At 45.2% G+C, this 19892-nt stretch overlaps 1 protein-coding gene across 3 annotated transcripts in view; it reads right to left on the bottom strand.

Moving 5' to 3' along the window:
• Nucleotides 1-19892, bottom strand: part of SCARB2 (scavenger receptor class B member 2) — a 43469-nt gene that overhangs the window by 8426 nt on the left and 15151 nt on the right. For all 3 annotated transcript variants that reach the window (XM_038399433.2, XM_038399435.2, XM_038399434.2), the window contains exons 4-9: nucleotides 17120-17308; nucleotides 16516-16607; nucleotides 6021-6140; nucleotides 4834-5012; nucleotides 3376-3494; nucleotides 956-1029 (exon numbers count right to left, since the gene is read on the bottom strand). In XM_038399433.2, coding sequence (XP_038255361.1) covers nucleotides 956-1029; nucleotides 3376-3494; nucleotides 4834-5012; nucleotides 6021-6140; nucleotides 16516-16607; nucleotides 17120-17308 — 773 coding nt within the window. The remainder of the gene's footprint in view (nucleotides 1-955; nucleotides 1030-3375; nucleotides 3495-4833; nucleotides 5013-6020; nucleotides 6141-16515; nucleotides 16608-17119; nucleotides 17309-19892) is intronic.

The following is a 19892-nucleotide window of genomic DNA, read 5'->3' on the forward strand; positions in this document are numbered from 1 at the left end:
GGGGGGGGGAGGGGAAGGATCCAGGAGAGGCTTATTAATAGCTGACCTCATGGAAAGTTTGCCAGGGAATGGGAACACCAACCTGAGTGGTTGTTGAAGGCTATATGTATTTGTGAAATATACATATGCTGTTATAAGAGACGCACACCAGCTAATATGATGCCTGGTATTAGAATGGAGTTATGTTAATGGTGCCAGCAATGCTGAGATAGGAAGTCTCTCATTGAAATACCTTCTAACCACTAGAAAGTGCAGTACAGTAAATATGAGGAAATGTTATGTTAGGATCCAGTCCCCCAAAGGGATCTGGGCAGATAAGATGCCACCCTTTATATATTTTCAAGTGCCTTGTACATACAGACTCGTGTGGGAACTTTGAAGTGTCAAGTTGAAAGTGAATGGGAGTTCCTGTAAAGTTTTTAAACTAGCTCCTGCTACCATTCGGACACCAATATGGCCTCATCAGCTGGGACTGTATTTGGCATTTGCTGTGGCAGAAATCGTGTCTGTGTGTGGGTACACGTGGATTCCTGTGACAGTGTCTCTCTTATAACTAACATAAGGACAGTCAGCCAGATCCTCAGTCAGTGTGAATCTATTTTATTGACTTCACAGAAATCATGCCACCAATACGTTTCAGTTCCGTCACATAGTGTGTTTGTTTCACATTTAGGCTTTCGCAGTTTGAAAGACATATTCAGAAAACATAGCAGGGCCACCGCAGCTTGTGACAGCTCACACCTGAGTTTTCAGGTTGTTGAAATAACTACAAATTGCCACTGTGAATGTGAAACAAGAAGAAGGAACTACCCTGTCATTTTCTAGGTAAGATTCTATTGGATTGAACTATATCTACAAATAATATTTCCCCCAAGGACTCTGCAGACAAAGTCACTTCAAATATGAAGTCAGGCAAGCAACCCTGAAATCCCCACTGCTAGAGGAGAATACTTACATAAATCCATCTAGTTTTCTGACAAGAACATTGATCTGCATTCTTTTGGCTGCTTGTACAACTATCCCCGTCAACTGTGAAAGAAAGGGAAACTTTTAGAGTAAAAAAAATTATGATTTTTTTTTAAAAAGTATGATTTCAGCCCAATTTTTACAGTGCGAAAGAGTTGCTTTTAAGATGATAAAACACCACATCTACTAGTTAAGATGGAACTGGATTGGTTTCCTATCTCTTTACAGGAGAATTAGGTAGATGCATGCAAGGGGACTATTTTTATTTGTATCCATCCATCCAGATACTTAGATGACTCTCATTACTATAGAGCCTGAGAGTCTCTGTATTAATGGGGTCCCTAGAAGCTCCAACTAAGCCTGGGGCACCATTCTGTAAGGCACAGTACAAACACACAGTTAAGAGACAGTCTCTGTCCCAATGTAAACAGATAAGAAAGGCAAAGGGTGGAAGAAAGAAAGTGCTATTAGCCCCATTTTACAGATGGAGAACTGACCCACTGAGAGGTTAAATTGATAGGGCCAAAGTCACACAGGAAGTCTGTGGAGGAGCTGGGAACTGAATCTAAAGTCCTTGTGCCTTAACCATAAAACAAATTGCTACTACAACCCAAGATAGAGTGATGAATCTGGCTGCACTGCTTCTGAGAAGATCCGTGCAAAACAGTCTTCTGCGAGTTACAATAATAATAATAATCAATCAACTGCATCATAAATGCTGCAATGTCTGGCGTGTTGGAGGAAGGAGAGTTTTTTAAGTGTAGAGGTGGTAAAATTTAGCTTTAATTCTTTTTGGTGGGGCAGCGGTTAGTTCATATGACTGTCAATCCCACATTGAGAAAGAATTGTGTAATAAGGGATTGGGGAATCAGGAACCCGCTGGCACCAAGAGTTTGGATTCCGAACAGCACGTGCACTAGTGCTCGGAAAGGATCTGCCCTTGCTGAAGCAGAAGGAAACTGTACCTCCCTGCATCCTGAGTCAGATTACTGTTTCCCCCTATCATTATGTTGGTCATTCCTTTATTCTTTCCCCTCGTTCTGTTTTTTTACTGTTCTGTTCTCCACTGTATGCCTTCACATTTTCACTTCCAGGCCACTGCGCTGTTGCATGGATTTACAGAAGAGTAGATTTTTAAAGCCACGGATCAATAGATACAGTAATAATAAAAATGCTGTGCCAGATTTGGCGGTCAACTCCCAGCTACCTTGTGACTCCCCTGAGATGCAAAATAGCTGTAAACCCAGCTAACAGCTCTTTGACCAAGGCCAGCAACTACTTGGGCTTACTGACATCCAGGGATGAATGCAGAGCCTCCATCTTGAACTTTTGGGGCAGTCTGAATGGATTTAGCCTCTTGAGGCGTAAGATTGGTCTCCAGTCTCCTGATTTTTTGGCCCTGAAGTAGACAGAGAAGATTTCACTTTCTCAGGGGAAACTGGGTGATGGCTTTGGTGAACGTGAGACAAAAGCTGGAGCCCGCAGACTGCTCGTCGCTCTATGAGCCAGGAAGTGAGAAGGAAGAGAGCCAAGTGAAGAGGGAGGGGGTTTTCTTGGAATGCTATCGAGTGGCTATGATGGAAAACACCAGCTGCATGGAAACGAACAATCTCCACCCTTCTTGAGCAAAAAGAAATCCCGTCCCATACAAAAAGGGAAAACTTCCTGTCAAAACCTGTCCTTGAGGAGGCTACCTAGCGTGGGTGGGTTGGTGGGAAAGCTTGAGATATCGCTAAAGCAAACTGATCCTTTCTGGTACTGAGAGTTGTGGAACTTGGAACAGAGACTGGTCCTGGGGCTTGGAGTGGGAAGTGCCTTTCTGAAGAGGTCTTGCTGGGGGGGGGGTGGGTGGTCTCTCTGCCTTCCTTCTCTGGAGAAAGGTCAGTCTTGGGGTTCATCATATGAACCAGGCTACTGCTGAAGAGGTGGAGAGGGCTAGTGAACAGGACTTAGAGAGGAGATTGCCAGACCAGGGAAGAAGCCAGAATAAACACTGTGAAACCCTCTGGCCTGCCATTATCCACCCATCACATTCATGACATCATATATAAACTGGATGCCTAAGGGAATAAGATTTAAGGACTCAATTCTGAGTCAATGGGAGCTGGATCAGGCCTTAGCATCTTCCTTCCTTCCTTGCATAGGGAGTGTATTCTACAAGCCCATATCTTTGGTGAAGTCTTGGCTCTAGCAACACTCTAAGTGCATAGATCAATACTGAGGCTCTTGTATTGCTTTTCTGGGTAGAGCTTGGTTGTCTCTCTCCAGGGTCTGGTATTGTGTGATGCCCCCATTTCACTGTGGGGCAGATTTGCTACCCGGAGGTGGCTGCCTTCATTTATTCTCTTTATCTAGTGGAGGGAGAATCAAATTCCCTGCAAGCCATTTCAAAGGGAAGCACATACTTACAGGATTGATGTCCAGAAATGTTTCATGATCCTCCTTCCTGGGATGCATGCCCTGTATGTCCTTAATATACTGCTCATCTGCTTGGTAAAAATGTGGAGCCGATAAAAGGATTGGGACCCCTGGAATTTTAAAACAGCGAAGACACTATTTTCTAAAGAGAACAATGCATCAGATCCCCACCCAGCCAGCCTATCAGTGTGGCCAGGAACAGAAATAAGATACCGCGCACACACCATGAAACACAACATGAAACAACTTTCAATACAACATCATCACTAACAAAAATTCCCAGAATCCAGTGCTGTGGGGTGCTCACTGCTCAACCCCCTGTTCTGCCCCAGGTCCTGCCATCACTCCACCCCTTTCCCCCCCAAGGGCCCTGCCCCTTCCTCCGAGCCTGCCATGCCCTCGCTCCTCCCCCATTCCCACCAGAGCCTCCTGCACACTGCAAAACAGCTGATTGCAGCGGGTGGGAGGTGTGGGGAGGGAGGGGGAGGTGCTGATTGGCGAGGCTCCCAGTGGGCAGGAGGGGGCTGCTGGAGGATGTATTACAGTGGCTCTTTAGCAATATACATTGGTAAATTCTGGCTCCTTCTCAGGCTCAGGTTGGCCACCCCTGATCTAGCCCTTCGTGTCATCCATGCTGTGAGCACACACTGCACTTCTGGGAGAAAGGTTGGGGCCTGGAAGCCAGAGCCTGAAGGGCTCAGCTCCAGCTAGGAAGGGCTGGGAGTAGCTTGCCAAAGCAGGGAAGACCCTGAAAACCAGAGGAGTTTGGGGCTGTGCCCAGTTTAATGGTGGAGTTAAGGCTCTTGTGTTCAGTTTTTGAAATGTAAGTTAATAAACCAGACCCTGAGGAAAGCTGTTGCTGGATTTGTAAAAGCCTCTTTTTGAGTTTACTGAGGAACCAAAAGGGGAACCGGAGGTGAGGAGCAGCTGGCAGGGCTGCCTTGAGGCCATAAGGGGTCACCTGGGCAGAGGTGCCCCATCTTCATGGACATGGACAAGGGGAAATTCACCCAGTACAGCCAGCCAGCATGAGGCCTATACACCAGGGTCAAGTGGTGTATAGGCCCCGTAGTGAATTTTGCCCACTAAGAAGTGACTGTGTTGCACAGAGCATGATTGGCTGTGACTGCTTTTAACTTTACAGTCCCACTCCTAGGATGTGCTTCTGACTCCAGTCTTTATATGATGTAAATTAGAGCTTGAGCAGATGACATCTTTCAGGAATGCTATTTCAGATCTGTTTTCTTCACTCCTGTAGCCTTTTAATAATAGTGGGTGATACTGAGCTTGATTCGGCAAGATGCTGGATTCTCTCAGCTCCCCATGACTTCATGTAGAATTGAGAGTGCTCAGTACCCCACAGGATCAAGCCAATTGCCCCAATGTGTTTCAGGTAGACGTGAAAATGTGCTGCCCCAGAAGTATTTCCCACATTCCTTGGCTACATACCTTGCTTGCAGACGCTGACATTCAGGACCCCTGAGCCGTGGCAGTTTCCTGCTGGCACACAGAATCCTGCATTGTCCGGGTTCACTGATATATTGGCAAAGACCTTTTCAGGGGGCACAAACCGATAGGCAGGGATTCCAGACACGCTCACAAAGCTATCAAAAGTTATATACAGAGATCTGTGGGAAAGAAAAGCAAGAATCTGAATTTATAGACACAAGGAATTACTAGCCTATGCTGTATAGCCTTCAAAGTGGCATCTGCATGCCATTTGGATTTACAGTAAGCTACAGGCCTGATCCAAAGCCCACTGAAATCAACAGAAGCCTTTCCACTAATTTCAATGAGCTTTGGATCAGGTCCTATACGCCTTGTTGTGGTGTTGCATGAAAAGGGTGAGCTTTTTTTTTTTTTTTAAATGGAGGTCTGGGGCACAGATGCCTCAGAAGGGTTTCTCAAGTCCTCAGGATTATCTTTTCAGCCATAAGATTTCAGTGGTGCTGCAGCTGTTTAAGCCACAGATATCACAACCACAAAAGTGACAATGAAAAGAATGGATGGGGGAGACAGTACCAGCAGGCCCCAAAGAGGGCAATTCTTGAACCCCCAACATTGCGTGGATTCATCTAATGGGGGTTATTTTCCTGATTTAAAAAGAAAATGTCATGTCAATTTTGTTTTCAAATGGCAGAGAAACCTAGGAGGAAGGAGGATACTAGGTAGAATGACAAGAGAAAAATCCCAGGCTCTTCCATATCTCATTAGTTGTGTATGTGTGCATGTGTCTAATGGTGGATGTGATGTCATGGAATGATGCATTCTGGAATATCTTTAGTAAACTAGGAAGTGCGAGAGGATTTTACAGAGGAAAAGAGAAGTTTCAAATAAGGTCTGTTTAGCATGCTTGTGCTGTCTCCTCTCATCCTGCTGAGGGAGGGAATCCAGCAGATTTCAGTATTTAACTCAAATTTTCATTTTACTTCTGTCACAAATAGTTCATTTTTAACCAGATGTGACTTGGTTTTTAGGGGTTAACTCACTCCTACTTGTTAGAGTGAATTAATAAAGGACAAATGTACTTAAGGAAAAGAGCTTGTAAAACATAACATTAGGGAAAAAGATTTGAAATCTCAGAAGGATCCAGTGTGAACAGTTTGATATGTTACGTTTGGAATTATTCTCCTTACCTGCAGAAATCAGAAGAAAAGATATAAATTGTTTCATCTGTGCTTATCAATGGGTGGAAAGCACTTCCATCTGTCCCATTGATCATATTACATGACTCTGTGGTCCACCAGTTAAGTGACCTGCAGTAAAAGAAGCAGAGAGAGGGAATGAAAGAGCCAAAGAATTATTGAGCAATGGTGAGTTAATACCGCTTGGTTGGTGCGGGAAGGACTGTGAAGGCCTGACTCTCATTCACACCGAAAGTATGTCTACACTGCAGTCAGAGGTGTGATTGTAGCTGGGTAACGGTGCATGGCTATAGCACTGAACACACGGTGGTACAGGCTTCCGTGCGGGCTAGGAATGCGAGTACACACCCAGCTTTCTGGGTGGACTTGTACAACCCAGACTGGGGTCTACGCCACCATGACTTCACTGCTATTTTTAGCTGTGCTAGCTTGATTAAAGCTAGTGCAACCGTGCCTACCTGCGCTTTAATCAGACCTCTGATTGCAGTGCAGACCTATCCATAGCGCAACGGAAATAGCTCTGGCAGTGTATACGGGGCTTAAAATGCACATAAATTACACTTACATCCCCTTTACGTTGGGGTTGTAGTGTAACTGAGAATCTGGCTCCCAAGCAAAAAGTTGCTGGCAAACATTTTAATTAATTACCAGTACAGTGTTTTGGGTTATTCACTTTGGGCTTGTTTATGAGCCAGACCACATGTCAAGCATGCACGAACCCCCTTCTGCCTCTAGACAGGTGTTGGGATGGTGCCCAATTGGTATGGCCGTACTGAATGAATGGTGTGAGAACATGGCTTGACTTGACTGAACTTCAAAAGAGGATTCTGGGAGCAGAATCCTTCTCTTAGCATTAGGCAGATGCCAGAGGTGAAACTGACTGGCTCCATGCGGCGTGTGTGATCAATACTGATCTTTGGGTCAGCAAATATGTCCACTTGAAAGCAAACAACATGTGTAGAACATCTTGAGTGAAGCATGGGCTGACCGGGGCATCTCAACCCTGTTTGAGGACATCATGCAGGGGGCTGAAGTGAATGATTGATAAGGGAGTGAATGTGGGGTAATGTTCAGTTGGCACGGCTCTGCACTCTCCTCCGAAAGTACTAACCAGGTAAAAATTAGTAGCCACACGCCCCCTGGGCACGCTTTTAAGACATGTGGCCCCTTTGAGGAAAGGGTATAAAAATCAAGCAAATTAAATTACTGTTGGGGAATTCCTTAATTGACGCTTGAAGAAGCTGCTAGACAGAGTAGCCAAAACTCTGCTCCATGGGTTCAAGTAGGACTGTGACCAGAGGGGTTTCCAGGCAGCCGAAGCCTGGCCTTGAGGGAATCCGAGACAGACCAGAGGGCTGAGGAGACCAGACCTGGAGGGAAGAAGTCATCCCTAGAATTGGTAACCACCACCTCTGTTTGCCAAGCAGGAACTGTGTGAGGCTAGCACAGGGCCTGTTTGGGTATGTTTGTGAAAGAGAGGCTCGCTAAGAGGAATGTATAGCTCTTACTGTATAGTTCTTTAATGTCTAACATAGGAGTTATGTACTTAACGTAACACTTTACTGCTTGTGTAATTCTTTCTCAAATACACTGTTGTGTATGCAAGATAATTACTGTGGACCTTTTTAATTGGTATGACAGTAATCTGCTCCACTGGGAGCCATTAAAGATCCATTCAGGGGTTGTAGCCCCCTGGTGCCAGCAACAGGCTCCCCAAACCTTGGGTCTGGATGCAGAGAAGTAGGCAAGGCTACTTGCTGGGAACAGTGGGGAATGGTCCAAGCCTTGCCTTAGAGGCTCCACCCCACTGCTTGATACCCAGAGTAGCTGACTACCTGCAGGGTGTGGGGAGCTATCCCCAGGAGCAAGGAAGCAGGGGATGACTGTGACTCATTGGAGATGCAATGTCTCCTGGATGGGGCAGTTTTATGCACCACCCCTTGCTATCTACTGTATCTAAAGTCACAATCTGGGTGACTGAGCAACAAAATAGCAGATGAAATTTAATGTTGATAAATGCAAAGTAATGCACATTGGAAAATATAATCCTAACTATACACATACAATGATGGGGTCTAAATTAGCTGTTTCCACTCGAGAGAGAAATCTTGGAGTCATTGTGGATAGTTCTCCGAAATCATCCACTCAATGTGCAGGGGCCATCAAAAAAGCAAACAGAATGTTGGGAATCATTAAGAAAGGGATAAATAAGAGAGAAAATATCATATTGCTTCTATATAAATCCATGGTATGCCCACAACTTGAATAATGCGTGCAGATGTGGTTGCTCCATCTCAAAAAAGATATCTTGGAATTGGAAAAAAGGTTCAGAAAAGAGCAACAAACTGATTAGGGGTATGGAACAGCTTCCATATGAGGGAAGATTTAGAAGACTGGGACTTTTCAACTTGGAAAAGAGGCAACTAAAGTGGGATATGCTAGAGGTCTATAAAATCATGAGTGGTATAGAGAAAGTAAATAAGCAAGTGTTATTTACTCCTTCTCTTAATACAAGAAGAAGGGGCCATCAAATGAAATTAATAGGTAGCAGGTTTAAAGCACACTGTCAACCTCTGGAACTCCTTGCCAGAGGGTGTTGTGAAGGCCAGTACTATAATGGGTTCAAAAGGGAGCTAAATAGATTCATGAAGGATACGTCCATCAATGGCTATTAGCCAGGATGGTCAGGAATGGTGTCCCTAGCCTCTGTTTGCCAGAAGCTGGGATTGGGTGACAGGGCATGGATCACTTGATGATAACCTGTCTGTTCATTCCCTTTGGGGCACCTGCCATTGGCCACTGTCAGAGGACAGGATACTGGGCTTGATGGACCTTTGGTCTGACTCAGTATGGCTGTCCTTAAGTTCTTAATCTACCCTTTTGCGTGAAAGTCACCAGAAAACAGCAACTAACAAGAAAATTTAATAGAAGGAAACAGCAAATGGAAGCAGGATCCAAGTATGTTCACTCCAAATAAAAGATAAATGTCATTTTTATTATAAAAAGAAAAGGAGTACTTGTGGCACCTTAGAGACTAACAAATTTATTAGAGCATAAGCTTTCGTGAGCTACAGCTCACTTCATCGGATGCATTTGGTGGAAAAAACAGAGTAGAGATTTATATACACACACACAGAGAACATGAAACAATGGGTTTATCATACACACTGTAAGGAGAGTGATCACTTAAGATAAGCCATCACCAACAGCAGGGGGGGGAAGGAGGAAAACCTTTCATGGTGACAAGCAGGTAGGCTAATTCCAGCAGTTAACAAGAATATCAGAGGAACAGTGGGGGGTGGGGTGGGAGGGAGAAATACCATGGGGAAATAGTTTTACTTTGTGTAATGACTCATCCATTCCCAGTCTCTATTCAAGCCTAAGTTAATTGTATCCAGTTTGCAAATTAATTCCAATTCAGCAGTCTCTCGTTGGAGTCTGTTTTTGAAGCTTTTTTGTTGAAGTATAGCCACTCTTAGGTCTGTGATCGAGTGACCAGAGAGATTGAAGTGTTCTCCAACTGGTTTTTGAATGTTATAATTCTTGACGTCTGATTTGTGTCCATTCATTCTTTTACGTAGAGACTGTCCAGTTTGGCCAATGTACATGGCAGAGGGGCATTGCTGGCACATGATGGCATATATCACATTGGTAGATGCGCAGGTGAAGGAGCCTCTGATAGTGTGGCTGATGTGATTAGGCCCTATGATGGTATCCCCTGAATAGATATGTGGACAGAGTTGGCAACGGGCTTTGTTGCAAGGATAGGTTCCTGGGTTAGTGGCTCTGTTGTGTGGTGTGTGGTTGCTGGTGAGTATTTGCTTCAGATTGGGGGGCTGTCTGTAAGCAAGGACTGGTCTGTCTCCCAAGATCTGAGAGAGCGATGGCTCGTCCTTCAGGATAGGTTGTAGATCCTTGATGATGCGTTGGAGGGGTTTTAGTTGGGGGCTGAAGGTGATGGCTAGTGGCGTTCTGTTGTTTTCTTTGTTGGGCCTGTCCTGTAGTAGGTGACTTCTGGGTACTCTTCTGGCTCTGTCAATCTGTTTCTTCACTTCAGCAGGTGGGTACTGTAGTTGTAGGAATGCATGATAGAGATCTTGTAGGTGTTTGTCTCTGTCTGAGGGGTTGGAGCAAATGCGGTTATATCGTAGCGCTTGGCTGTAGACAATGGATCGAGTGGTATGATCTGGATGAAAGCTAGAGGCATGTAGGTAGGAATAGCGGTCAGTAGGTTTCCGATATAGGGTGGTGTTTATGTGACCATCGCTTATTAGCACCGTAGTGTCCAGGAAGTGGATCTCTTGTGTGGACTGGTCCAGGCTGAGGTTGATGGTGGGATGGAAATTGTTGAAATCATGGTGGAATTCCTCAAGAGCTTCTTTTCCATGGGTCCAGATGATGAAGATGTCATCAATGTAGCGCAAGTAGAGTAGGGGCATTAGGGAACGAGAGCTGAGGAAGCGTTGTTCTAAGTCAGCCATAAAAATGTTGGCATACTGTGGGGCCATGCGGGTACCCATCGCAGTGCCGCTGATTTGAAGGTATACATTGTCACCAAATGTGAAATAGTTATGGGTCAGGACAAAGTCACAAAGTTCTGCCACCAGGTTAGCCGTGACAGTATCGGGGATACTGTTCCTGACGGCTTGTAGTCCATCTTTGTGTGGAATGTTGGTGTAGAGGGCTTCTACATCCATAGTGGCTAGGATGGTGTTTTTAGGAAGATCACCAATGGACTGTAGTTTCCTCAGGAAATCGGTGGTGTCTCGAAGATAGCTGGGAGTGCTGGTAACGAAGGGCCTGAGGAGGGAGTCTACATAGCCAGACAATCCTGCTGTCAGGGTGCCAATGCCTGAGATGATGGGGCGTCCAGGATTTCCAGGTTTATGGATCTTGGGTAGCAGATAGAATACCCCAGGTCCTGGCTCCAGGGGTGTGTCTGTGCGGATTTGTTCTTGTGCTTTTTCAGGGAGTTTCTTGAGCAAATGCTGTAGTTTCTTTTGGTAACTCTCAGTGGGATCAGAGGGTAATGGCTTGTAGAAAGTGGTGTTGGAGAGCTGCCTAGTAGCCTCTTGTTCATACTCTGACCTATTCATGATGACGACAGCACCTCCTTTGTCAGCCTTTTTGATTATGATGTCAGAGTTGTTTCTGAGGCTGTGGATGGCACTGTGTTCTGCATGGCTGAGGTTATGGGGTAAGCGATGCTGCTTTTCCACAATTTCAGCTCGTGCATGTCGGCGGAAGCAGTCTATGTAGAAATCCAGGCTGCTGTTTCGACCTTCAGGAGGAGTCCACCTAGAATCCTTCTTTTTGTAGTGTTGGCAGGAAGGTCTCTGTGGATTAATATGTTGGTCAGAGGTGTGTTGGAAATATTCCTTGAGTCTGAGACGTCGAAAATAGGATTCTAGGTCACCACAGAACTGTATCATGTTCGTGGGGTGGAGGGGCAAAAGGAGAGGCCCCGAGATAGGACAGATTCTTCCGCTGGGCTAAGAGTATAGTTGGATAGATTAACAATATTGCTGGGTGGGTTACGGGAACCATTGTTGTGGCCCCTTGTGGCATATAGTAGTTTAGATAGCTTAGTGTCCTTTTTCTTTTGTAGAGAATCAAAGTGTGTTTTGTAAATGGCTTGTCTAGTTTTTGTAAAGTCCAGCCACGAGGAAGTTTGTGTGGAAGGTTGGTTCTTTATGAGAGTATCCAGTTTTGAGAGCTCATTCTTAATCTTTCCCTGTTTGCTGTAGAGGATGTTGATCAGGTGGTTCCGCAGTTTCCTTGAGAGTGTGTGGCACAGTCCTTTCGGTATGATGTCCATCTGTTTGCATTTGGAGAGGAAGATGATGTCTGTCTGTATCTGTGCGAGTTTTTTCATGAAGTTGACAGATTTCCACTCTATACGGCTAAATTCAGTGCCTTGCATAATCACAGGTTTCAGAGTAGCAGCCGTGTTAGTCTGTATTCTCAAAAAGAAAAGGAGTACTTGTGGCACCTTAGAGACTAACAAATTTATTAGAGCATAAGCTTTCGTGAGCTACAGCTCACTTCATCGGATGCATTTGGTGGAAAAAACAGAGTAGAGATTTATATACACACACACAGAGAACATGTCTCTCCTCTGTTTTTTTCCACCAAATGCATCCGATGAAGTGAGCTGTAGCTCACGAAAGCTTATGCTCTAATAAATTTGTTAGTCTCTAAGGTGCCACAAGTACTCCTTTTCTTTTTGAGAATACAGACTAACACGCTGCTACTCTGAAACCTGTGATTATGCAAGGCACGAATTTAGCCGTATAGAGTGGAAATCTGTCAACTTCATGAAAAAACTCGCACAGATACAGACAGACATCATCTTCCTCTCCAAATGCAAACAGATGGACATCATACCGAAAGGACTGTGCCACACACTCTCAAGGAAACTGCGGAACCACCTGATCAACATCCTCTACAGCAAACAGGGAAAGATTAAGAATGAGCTCTCAAAACTGGATACTCTCATAAAGAACCAACCTTCCACACAAACTTCCTCGTGGCTGGACTTTACAAAAACTAGACAAGCCATTTACAAAACACACTTTGATTCTCTACAAAAGAAAAAGGACACTAAGCTATCTAAACTACTATATGCCACAAGGGGCCACAACAATGGTTCCCGTAACCCACCCAGCAATATTGTTAATCTATCCAACTATACTCTAGCCCAGCGGAAGAATCTGTCCTATCTCGGGGCCTCTCCTTTTGCCCCTCCACCCCCACGAACATGATACAGTTCTGTGGTGACCTAGAATCCTATTTTCGACGTCTCAGACTCAAGGAATATTTCCAACACACCTCTGACCAACATATTAATCCACAGAGACCTTCCTGCCAACACTACAAAAAGAAGGATTCTAGGTGGACTCCTCCTGAAGGTCGAAACAGCAGCCTGGATTTCTACATAGACTGCTTCCGCCGACATGCACGAGCTGAAATTGTGGAAAAGCAGCATCGCTTACCCCATAACCTCAGCCATGCAGAACACAGTGCCATCCACAGCCTCAGAAACAACTCTGACATCATAATCAAAAAGGCTGACAAAGGAGGTGCTGTCGTCATCATGAATAGGTCAGAGTATGAACAAGAGGCTACTAGGCAGCTCTCCAACACCACTTTCTACAAGCCATTACCCTCTGATCCCACTGAGAGTTACCAAAAGAAACTACAGCATTTGCTCAAGAAACTCCCTGAAAAAGCACAAGAACAAATCCGCACAGACACACCCCTGGAGCCAGGACCTGGGGTATTCTATCTGCTACCCAAGATCCATAAACCTGGAAATCCTGGACGCCCCATCATCTCAGGCATTGGCACCCTGACAGCAGGATTGTCTGGCTATGTAGACTCCCTCCTCAGGCCCTTCGTTACCAGCACTCCCAGCTATCTTCGAGACACCACCGATTTCCTGAGGAAACTACAGTCCATTGGTGATCTTCCTAAAAACACCATCCTAGCCACTATGGATGTAGAAGCCCTCTACACCAACATTCCACACAAAGATGGACTACAAGCCGTCAGGAACAGTATCCCCGATACTGTCACGGCTAACCTGGTGGCAGAACTTTGTGACTTTGTCCTGACCCATAACTATTTCACATTTGGTGACAATGTATACCTTCAAATCAGCGGCACTGCGATGGGTACCCGCATGGCCCCACAGTATGCCAACATTTTTATGGCTGACTTAGAACAACGCTTCCTCAGCTCTCGTTCCCTAATGCCCCTACTCTACTTGCGCTACATTGATGACTCTTCATCATCTGGACCCATGGAAAAGAAGCTCTTGAGGAATTCCACCATGATTTCAACAATTTCCATCCCACCATCAACCTCAGCCTGGACCAGGCCACACAAGAGATCCACTTCCTGGACACTACGGTGCTAATAATCGATGGTCACATAAACACCACCCTATATCGGAAACCTACTGACCGCTATTCCTAACCTACATGCCTCTAGCTTTCATCCAGATCATACCACTCGATCAATTGTCTACAGCCAAGCGCTACGATATAACCGCATTTGCTCCAACCCCTCAGACAGAGACAAACACCTACAAGTACAGTACCCACCTGCTGAAGTGAAGAAACAGATTGACAGAGCCAGAAGAGTACCCAGAAGTCACCTACTACAGGACAGGCCCAACAAAGAAAACAACAGAACGCCACTAGCCATCACCTTCAGCCCCCAACTAAAACCCCTCCAACGCATCATCAAGGATCTACAACCTATCCTGAAGGACGAGCCATCGCTCTCTCAGATCTTGGGAGACAGACCAGTCCTTGCTTACAGACAGCCCCCAATCTGAAGCAAATACTCACCAGCAACCACACACCACACACAGAGCCACTAACCCAGGAACCTATCCTTGCAACAAAGCCCGTTGCCAACTCTGTCCACATATCTATTCAGGGGATACCATCATAGGGCCTAATCACATCAGCCACACTATCAGAGCTCCTTCACCTGCGCATCTACCAATGTGATATATGCCATCATGTGCCAGCAATGCCCCTCTGCCATGTACATTGGCCAAACTGGACAGTCTCTACGTAAAAGAATGAATGGACACAAATCAGACGTCAAGAATTATAACATTCAAAAACCAGTTGGAGAACACTTCAATCTCTCTGGTCACTCGATCACAGACCTAAGAGTGGCTATACTTCAACAAAAAAGCTTCAAAAACAGACTCCAACGAGAGACTGCTGAATTGGAATTAATTTGCAAACTGGATACAATTAACTTAGGCTTGAATAGAGACTGGGAATGGATGAGTCATTACACAAAGTAAAACTATTTCCCCATGGTATTTCTCCCTCCCACCCCACCCCCCACTGTTCCTCTGATATTCTTGGTTAACTGCTGGAATTAGCCTACCTGCTTGTCACCATGAAGGTTTTCCTCCTTCCCCCCCTGCTGTTGGTGATGGCTTATCTTAAGTGATCACTCTCCTTACAGTGTGGTATGATAAACCCATTGTTTCATGTTCTCTGTGTGTGTGTGTATATAAATCTCTACTCTGTTTTTTCCACCAAATGCATCCGATGAAGTGAGCTGTAGCTCACGAAAGCTTATGCTCTAATAAATTTGTTAGTCTCTAAGGTGCCACAAGTACTCCTTTTCTTTTTGAGAATACAGACTAACACGGCTGCTACTCTGAAACCTGTGATTTTTATTATAGAAATCTGCAAGAGTACATGGATGGATGTTGACTAGCAGGAAACACATGGAGCGAATCTTCAGCTTGAATGCATTAACACAGCTCCACCACCCTTTTTATTAATATTTATTGTATATGTAATAAAATCAAAGGGAAAACTAAGTAGTAGCCTACAATACTGCTAAATGCTCAGTGAATATGATGTAGCAGTTTATTGGCAATAGTTTTAAAGTTCAAGCTGATTCTGTAAAATCAGTTATAGTCCCCAGTTTTTCAGCAGAGTTTTGATATCAAGCCAAAAGGATCACAAACTAAACCCATGCATGCTAACCAAGTAAGAAAGCCCCTGGGGGGGACCCCCATCTGCAATTGACCTGGCCTAGCTACATCACAGTCAAAACTATAGAGCCTTGTCTCCACTAGGATTTTACAACAACTGCACCAACGTACAAACAGACCATTTTGCACAGTGAAGACATAACCTAAGATGATTTGTTTAACTAACCCCTGCTACAATTCTAGTGACGATGAGGCAATTGCAGTTTTAACCTATGTCCCTTGACCATATAACATGGTGTAAAACTACAACTTCTCCCTCTTTACTGAGCTGTAAACATGGGCTAGCTGAACACAGGACAGCTTAACATGTTTAAAAACTCACCTTTCTCCCAGGGAAGGGGACAAATGCCCAGACAGAATGGGACTTGGTCTAGTTGTTAAACTCTCCTTTGCGATTGTAACTCTCAGCAAACAGGGCTGGTTCTCTCACTAAACGGTATCGGCTCCAACATCCACCCCTCCCACTTCTGGCTGCCAGGGTGCGGTTTGTTCAGGCAGGCAGCTATTAAATCCTAGGGATTCTCCTGAGGAACTGCAAGTTGTGGCAGTGTTTCTCTCTCTCTCCCCATCTATCCACCTAGGTACTAATACTTCTTCCATCCCTGTAGCATCTGAAATGCCAGCAGTAATGACATCCCTCAAAGAGGGTGCAATATGTCTGTGCGGGGGCATGGCCACAACCCAGCCCCCTTTTGGTTGAGCGGGTGGCCTGTGGACAGTGGTGGAGGGAGTGGATGCAGCACCCATGTAAAGGTGCTTTGCTCCCTCAGCCTCCGTCCTCTGCAGGCAAGGCGAACTTCCTGTGAGCTGTGGGATTGTGGTGTGTAGAGAGCCTGCCACTAAACTGGCTTCTTTGTAAAAATGTCAGAAATGAAACGTGCTGATTCTGCTGACTGAAAGGTCTCAATGAAGTGAGACGTTTCACACTGTCCAGTTTGACAAACTTACTCTTTTCCTCTCCACTCCACGATCTTCGAGAAGTTACGGTAGTTCATTTTCCCACTGAGAACAACATATTCACCATCATCCGTTCCATTCATCTAGAAACACAGAAGAGTTTGTCTGCACAGTGCAGGGCCAGTCACTCCCTAGGGCAGCTGGCTGATGCATTATAACAGGGTGGAAGGTGTCTACTGTTGTGCCACCCTGCTACCATGCGTTGGACTCTGCTGGGGGCTGCAAGCTAATTGTTGACAGAGAGGGACCATCAATCTAAGTATTCCAGATGATTTCAAGGAGAGAGAGAAAAGGGGTATACAAGATATCTATGGCCCAAGCCATAAAGAACTTTAGAGACTGAATCAACACCCTGAATTGCAACCAGAAACAAACTGGCAGCCAATAAAGTCTCTCTAGGGCCCAGATATTTATGTTATGATATTTCCTGCAATGAAATGCTATTAAGTGGGCAGCCACATTCTGTCTCGGCCGAATTTTCCCAGTGGTTTTCAAGGCTAGTTCCACAAACAGTGCGTTATGCGGGAGTAATGCATGAGCAACAGTGGTACGGTCCACATCTAACTAAGGGAAACGCTGCAATCTCAACAGTTACCTTATTAAATAAGCCAAACTCTGAATCAATCTTAGGATGAAGCATATGAAGGGTTGACAAAAGTTTGTCTTTGTAGCCCCACAGTAATTCGTGGACAGTGTGTGTCATAAACAAGTTTTCTTGGTATAATATTAGGAGAATCTCTGTGGGTAGCCGTAGAGAAGTTGATTTGGTCCATTCCATTGCAGTCTGATATGAGAGAGGAAATCAAGAACAAGTTGATACAGTATTAAATAAAATGTACTTATACACAAAAGTATCAGAACAGGGTACAGACATGAAGCCTATTTTCAACCGTTGACTTAGTAACAGGTAATTTACTAGTCACTGGGATTCTTTTGATATGTTCCTATCGATATCTGCTTTCACAGGCCCCAATTCAGCAAAACATTTAAAACACTTGCTTAAATCCATCCCTATTCAGCAAAGCACTTATGTTTCATTCCATTAAGTTAAGCATCTCCTTAGAATGTATATCAAGTTAAACGTGTGTGCAAGTGATTTGCTGAATCGAGATGGTCCTTAAGCCCGGTAACTAATTGGCCTGAGTGACTGAATTTACATTTCAAGATGTGTGGCTCTGAGACATTACAAAGTAATGTACATGCAAAGCAACATACAAAGCAAAGTACATGAAAAATGCTTTGCTAAAACACAGAGGGGGTTTGCTGGGTAGCCTATACCCAGAGAAGAGTTTTGAAATTTAGTTTAAAAAAAGATGTGGCTCAGAGTTGTGAACCAAGTGCTGATTAATTCTATAAAAGGTGGCCACTTCTCCAAATGCATGAACTGGCTGCATCACCTACTCCGTGAAGACAGCATATTCTGAACGGAAAGGAATTTATTTTCCTGTAACCTGTGGTACATTGCACTTTCTACAGCTGAATATAAGAAGTGAAGTTAAACAGATATGTTAAAAGTCAAGTTTCTTTAGGTGAAAAAAGAGCAAAACTGACATAACAGGTTGGTACAAATTATAGACTCAGAACTGGAAGGGACCTCGCAGAAGTCATCTAGTCCAATCCCCTGTACTCAGGGCAGGGCTAATGATTACTTATGGCATCAAAATCATGCTATCAACAACAGAATGGAAACCTGGTTGTTCCCAGCAAGTTTCTAGCCTGATTTTCCAGACAGGTGTGGGCAGGGATTCTTTTCAGGGAAACAGTGTTAGTCAAACAGCCCAAGAAACTACTTCCCTAGGTAGTCCACAATAGGGTTTTTGTATCACTGTCCTCAGAAAAAAGAAACCTTAGTTCATCCAGGTCAGAGAAACCATGCTTGCAAGAGCTGCATTTAAATGCACTAACAGGAATGACCCCTGTGTGGGACAGGGCTAGAGTTAGGCTTGGCAGAATTGATTTTTATTTTATCATTTTGACAGGTAATGTCAGTGGTTATTTTCAAGCATTTCTTCAATTTTTATCAATTAAATTTTCACAGTTGTGGGAACTTACAAGCATGATCAGACCATAACTACTGAACGACAGCAGACACCGAGATTCTAAAAGTTAAAGCTTTATAACTGCTAAAACACGAACTGGCAACATCGCATGTCAAAATGTACAATGTAAATATCCTCAAATCAAACTCCAATATGTTCTCACACAGCATTTCTTACTTTGCCTAGCTGTACATTTTGATTATTATCGATGGAAATTGTTTTCGTTGGGGTAAGAGGGTGGCTTGCCCCATGATCTGGAGAGCATGGGGCTAAGTCAACCCTGATTACGGAATGAGTCCACTGAGGGGAATAGGGCAATTACCTATAAGTAAAAGGGGAAGCCCAAAGAGCTGTCGCAATGTCAGTAGATACTGCAGGGGAAAAATGACACCAGGAACTTGGAGAGTAAAGCCCAGTGTGCAGGAGGCTGGGTGTTGGGCAAGGGAGCAGAAACCCTGACTCTATTTGGGACTGGAAGTCCAGAGCCCCGTGAGGGAGAGCTAGGAGCCGCAGACTAGAAAAAAATGGTGAGAGAAAATGCCAGAGCTAAGTATGGACTTTTTCGTAGTGTGTTGGTATGCGCTTTAGTTTGGGACTCTGGGTTGTTGTAAACTAGTTCTGGTATAAGCTACCCCAGGCAGGGGTACTGTTAACCACAGAAAGCCTCTGAGTCTTAAGGGGTATGTCTAGATCAGCGGTGGGCAAAACTACGGCCCAGGGACTGCTCCAATCCTCCAGACATTTTAATTCCGGCCCTCGAGCTCCAGCCGGGGAGCGGGGTCAGGGTCTTGCCCCACTCCACGCGGCGCCTGGAGCAGCAGCATTTCCCCCTCTGGCTCCTACCCGTAAGGGCACGTGGCCCCCGCCCCAAGCCCTGCCCCTGTAGCTCCCATTGACCAGGAACCGCAGCCAATGGGAGTTACAGGGGCAATGCCTGCGGGATAGGACAGCACAGCAGAGCCGCCTGGCTGAGCCTCTGCTTCTTGAGGTAAGCACTGCCTGGATCCTGCACACCCTGACCCCCTCCCACACCCCAACCCCCTGCCCCAGCCCTGATCCCCCTCTGAACCCTTCGGTCCCAGCCCGGAGCACCCTGAACTCCTCATTTCTGGCCCCACCCCAAAGCCCGCACCCCCAGCTGGAGCCCTCACCCCTCCCACGCTCCAACTCCCAATTTTGTGAGCATTCATGGCCTGCCATATAATTTTCATACCCAGATGTGGCCCTCAGGGCCAAAAAGTTGGCCCACCCCTGGCCTAGACAGTCTGTGGAAGCGAGCCTCCCAGTGCTGTAACACAGCTATTTTTAGAGAGTTAGAGCATGCCCTTC

This window comes from Dermochelys coriacea, chromosome 4 (assembly GCF_009764565.3).
Source record: "Dermochelys coriacea isolate rDerCor1 chromosome 4, rDerCor1.pri.v4, whole genome shotgun sequence".
Taxonomy (NCBI): Eukaryota; Metazoa; Chordata; order Testudines; family Dermochelyidae; genus Dermochelys; species Dermochelys coriacea.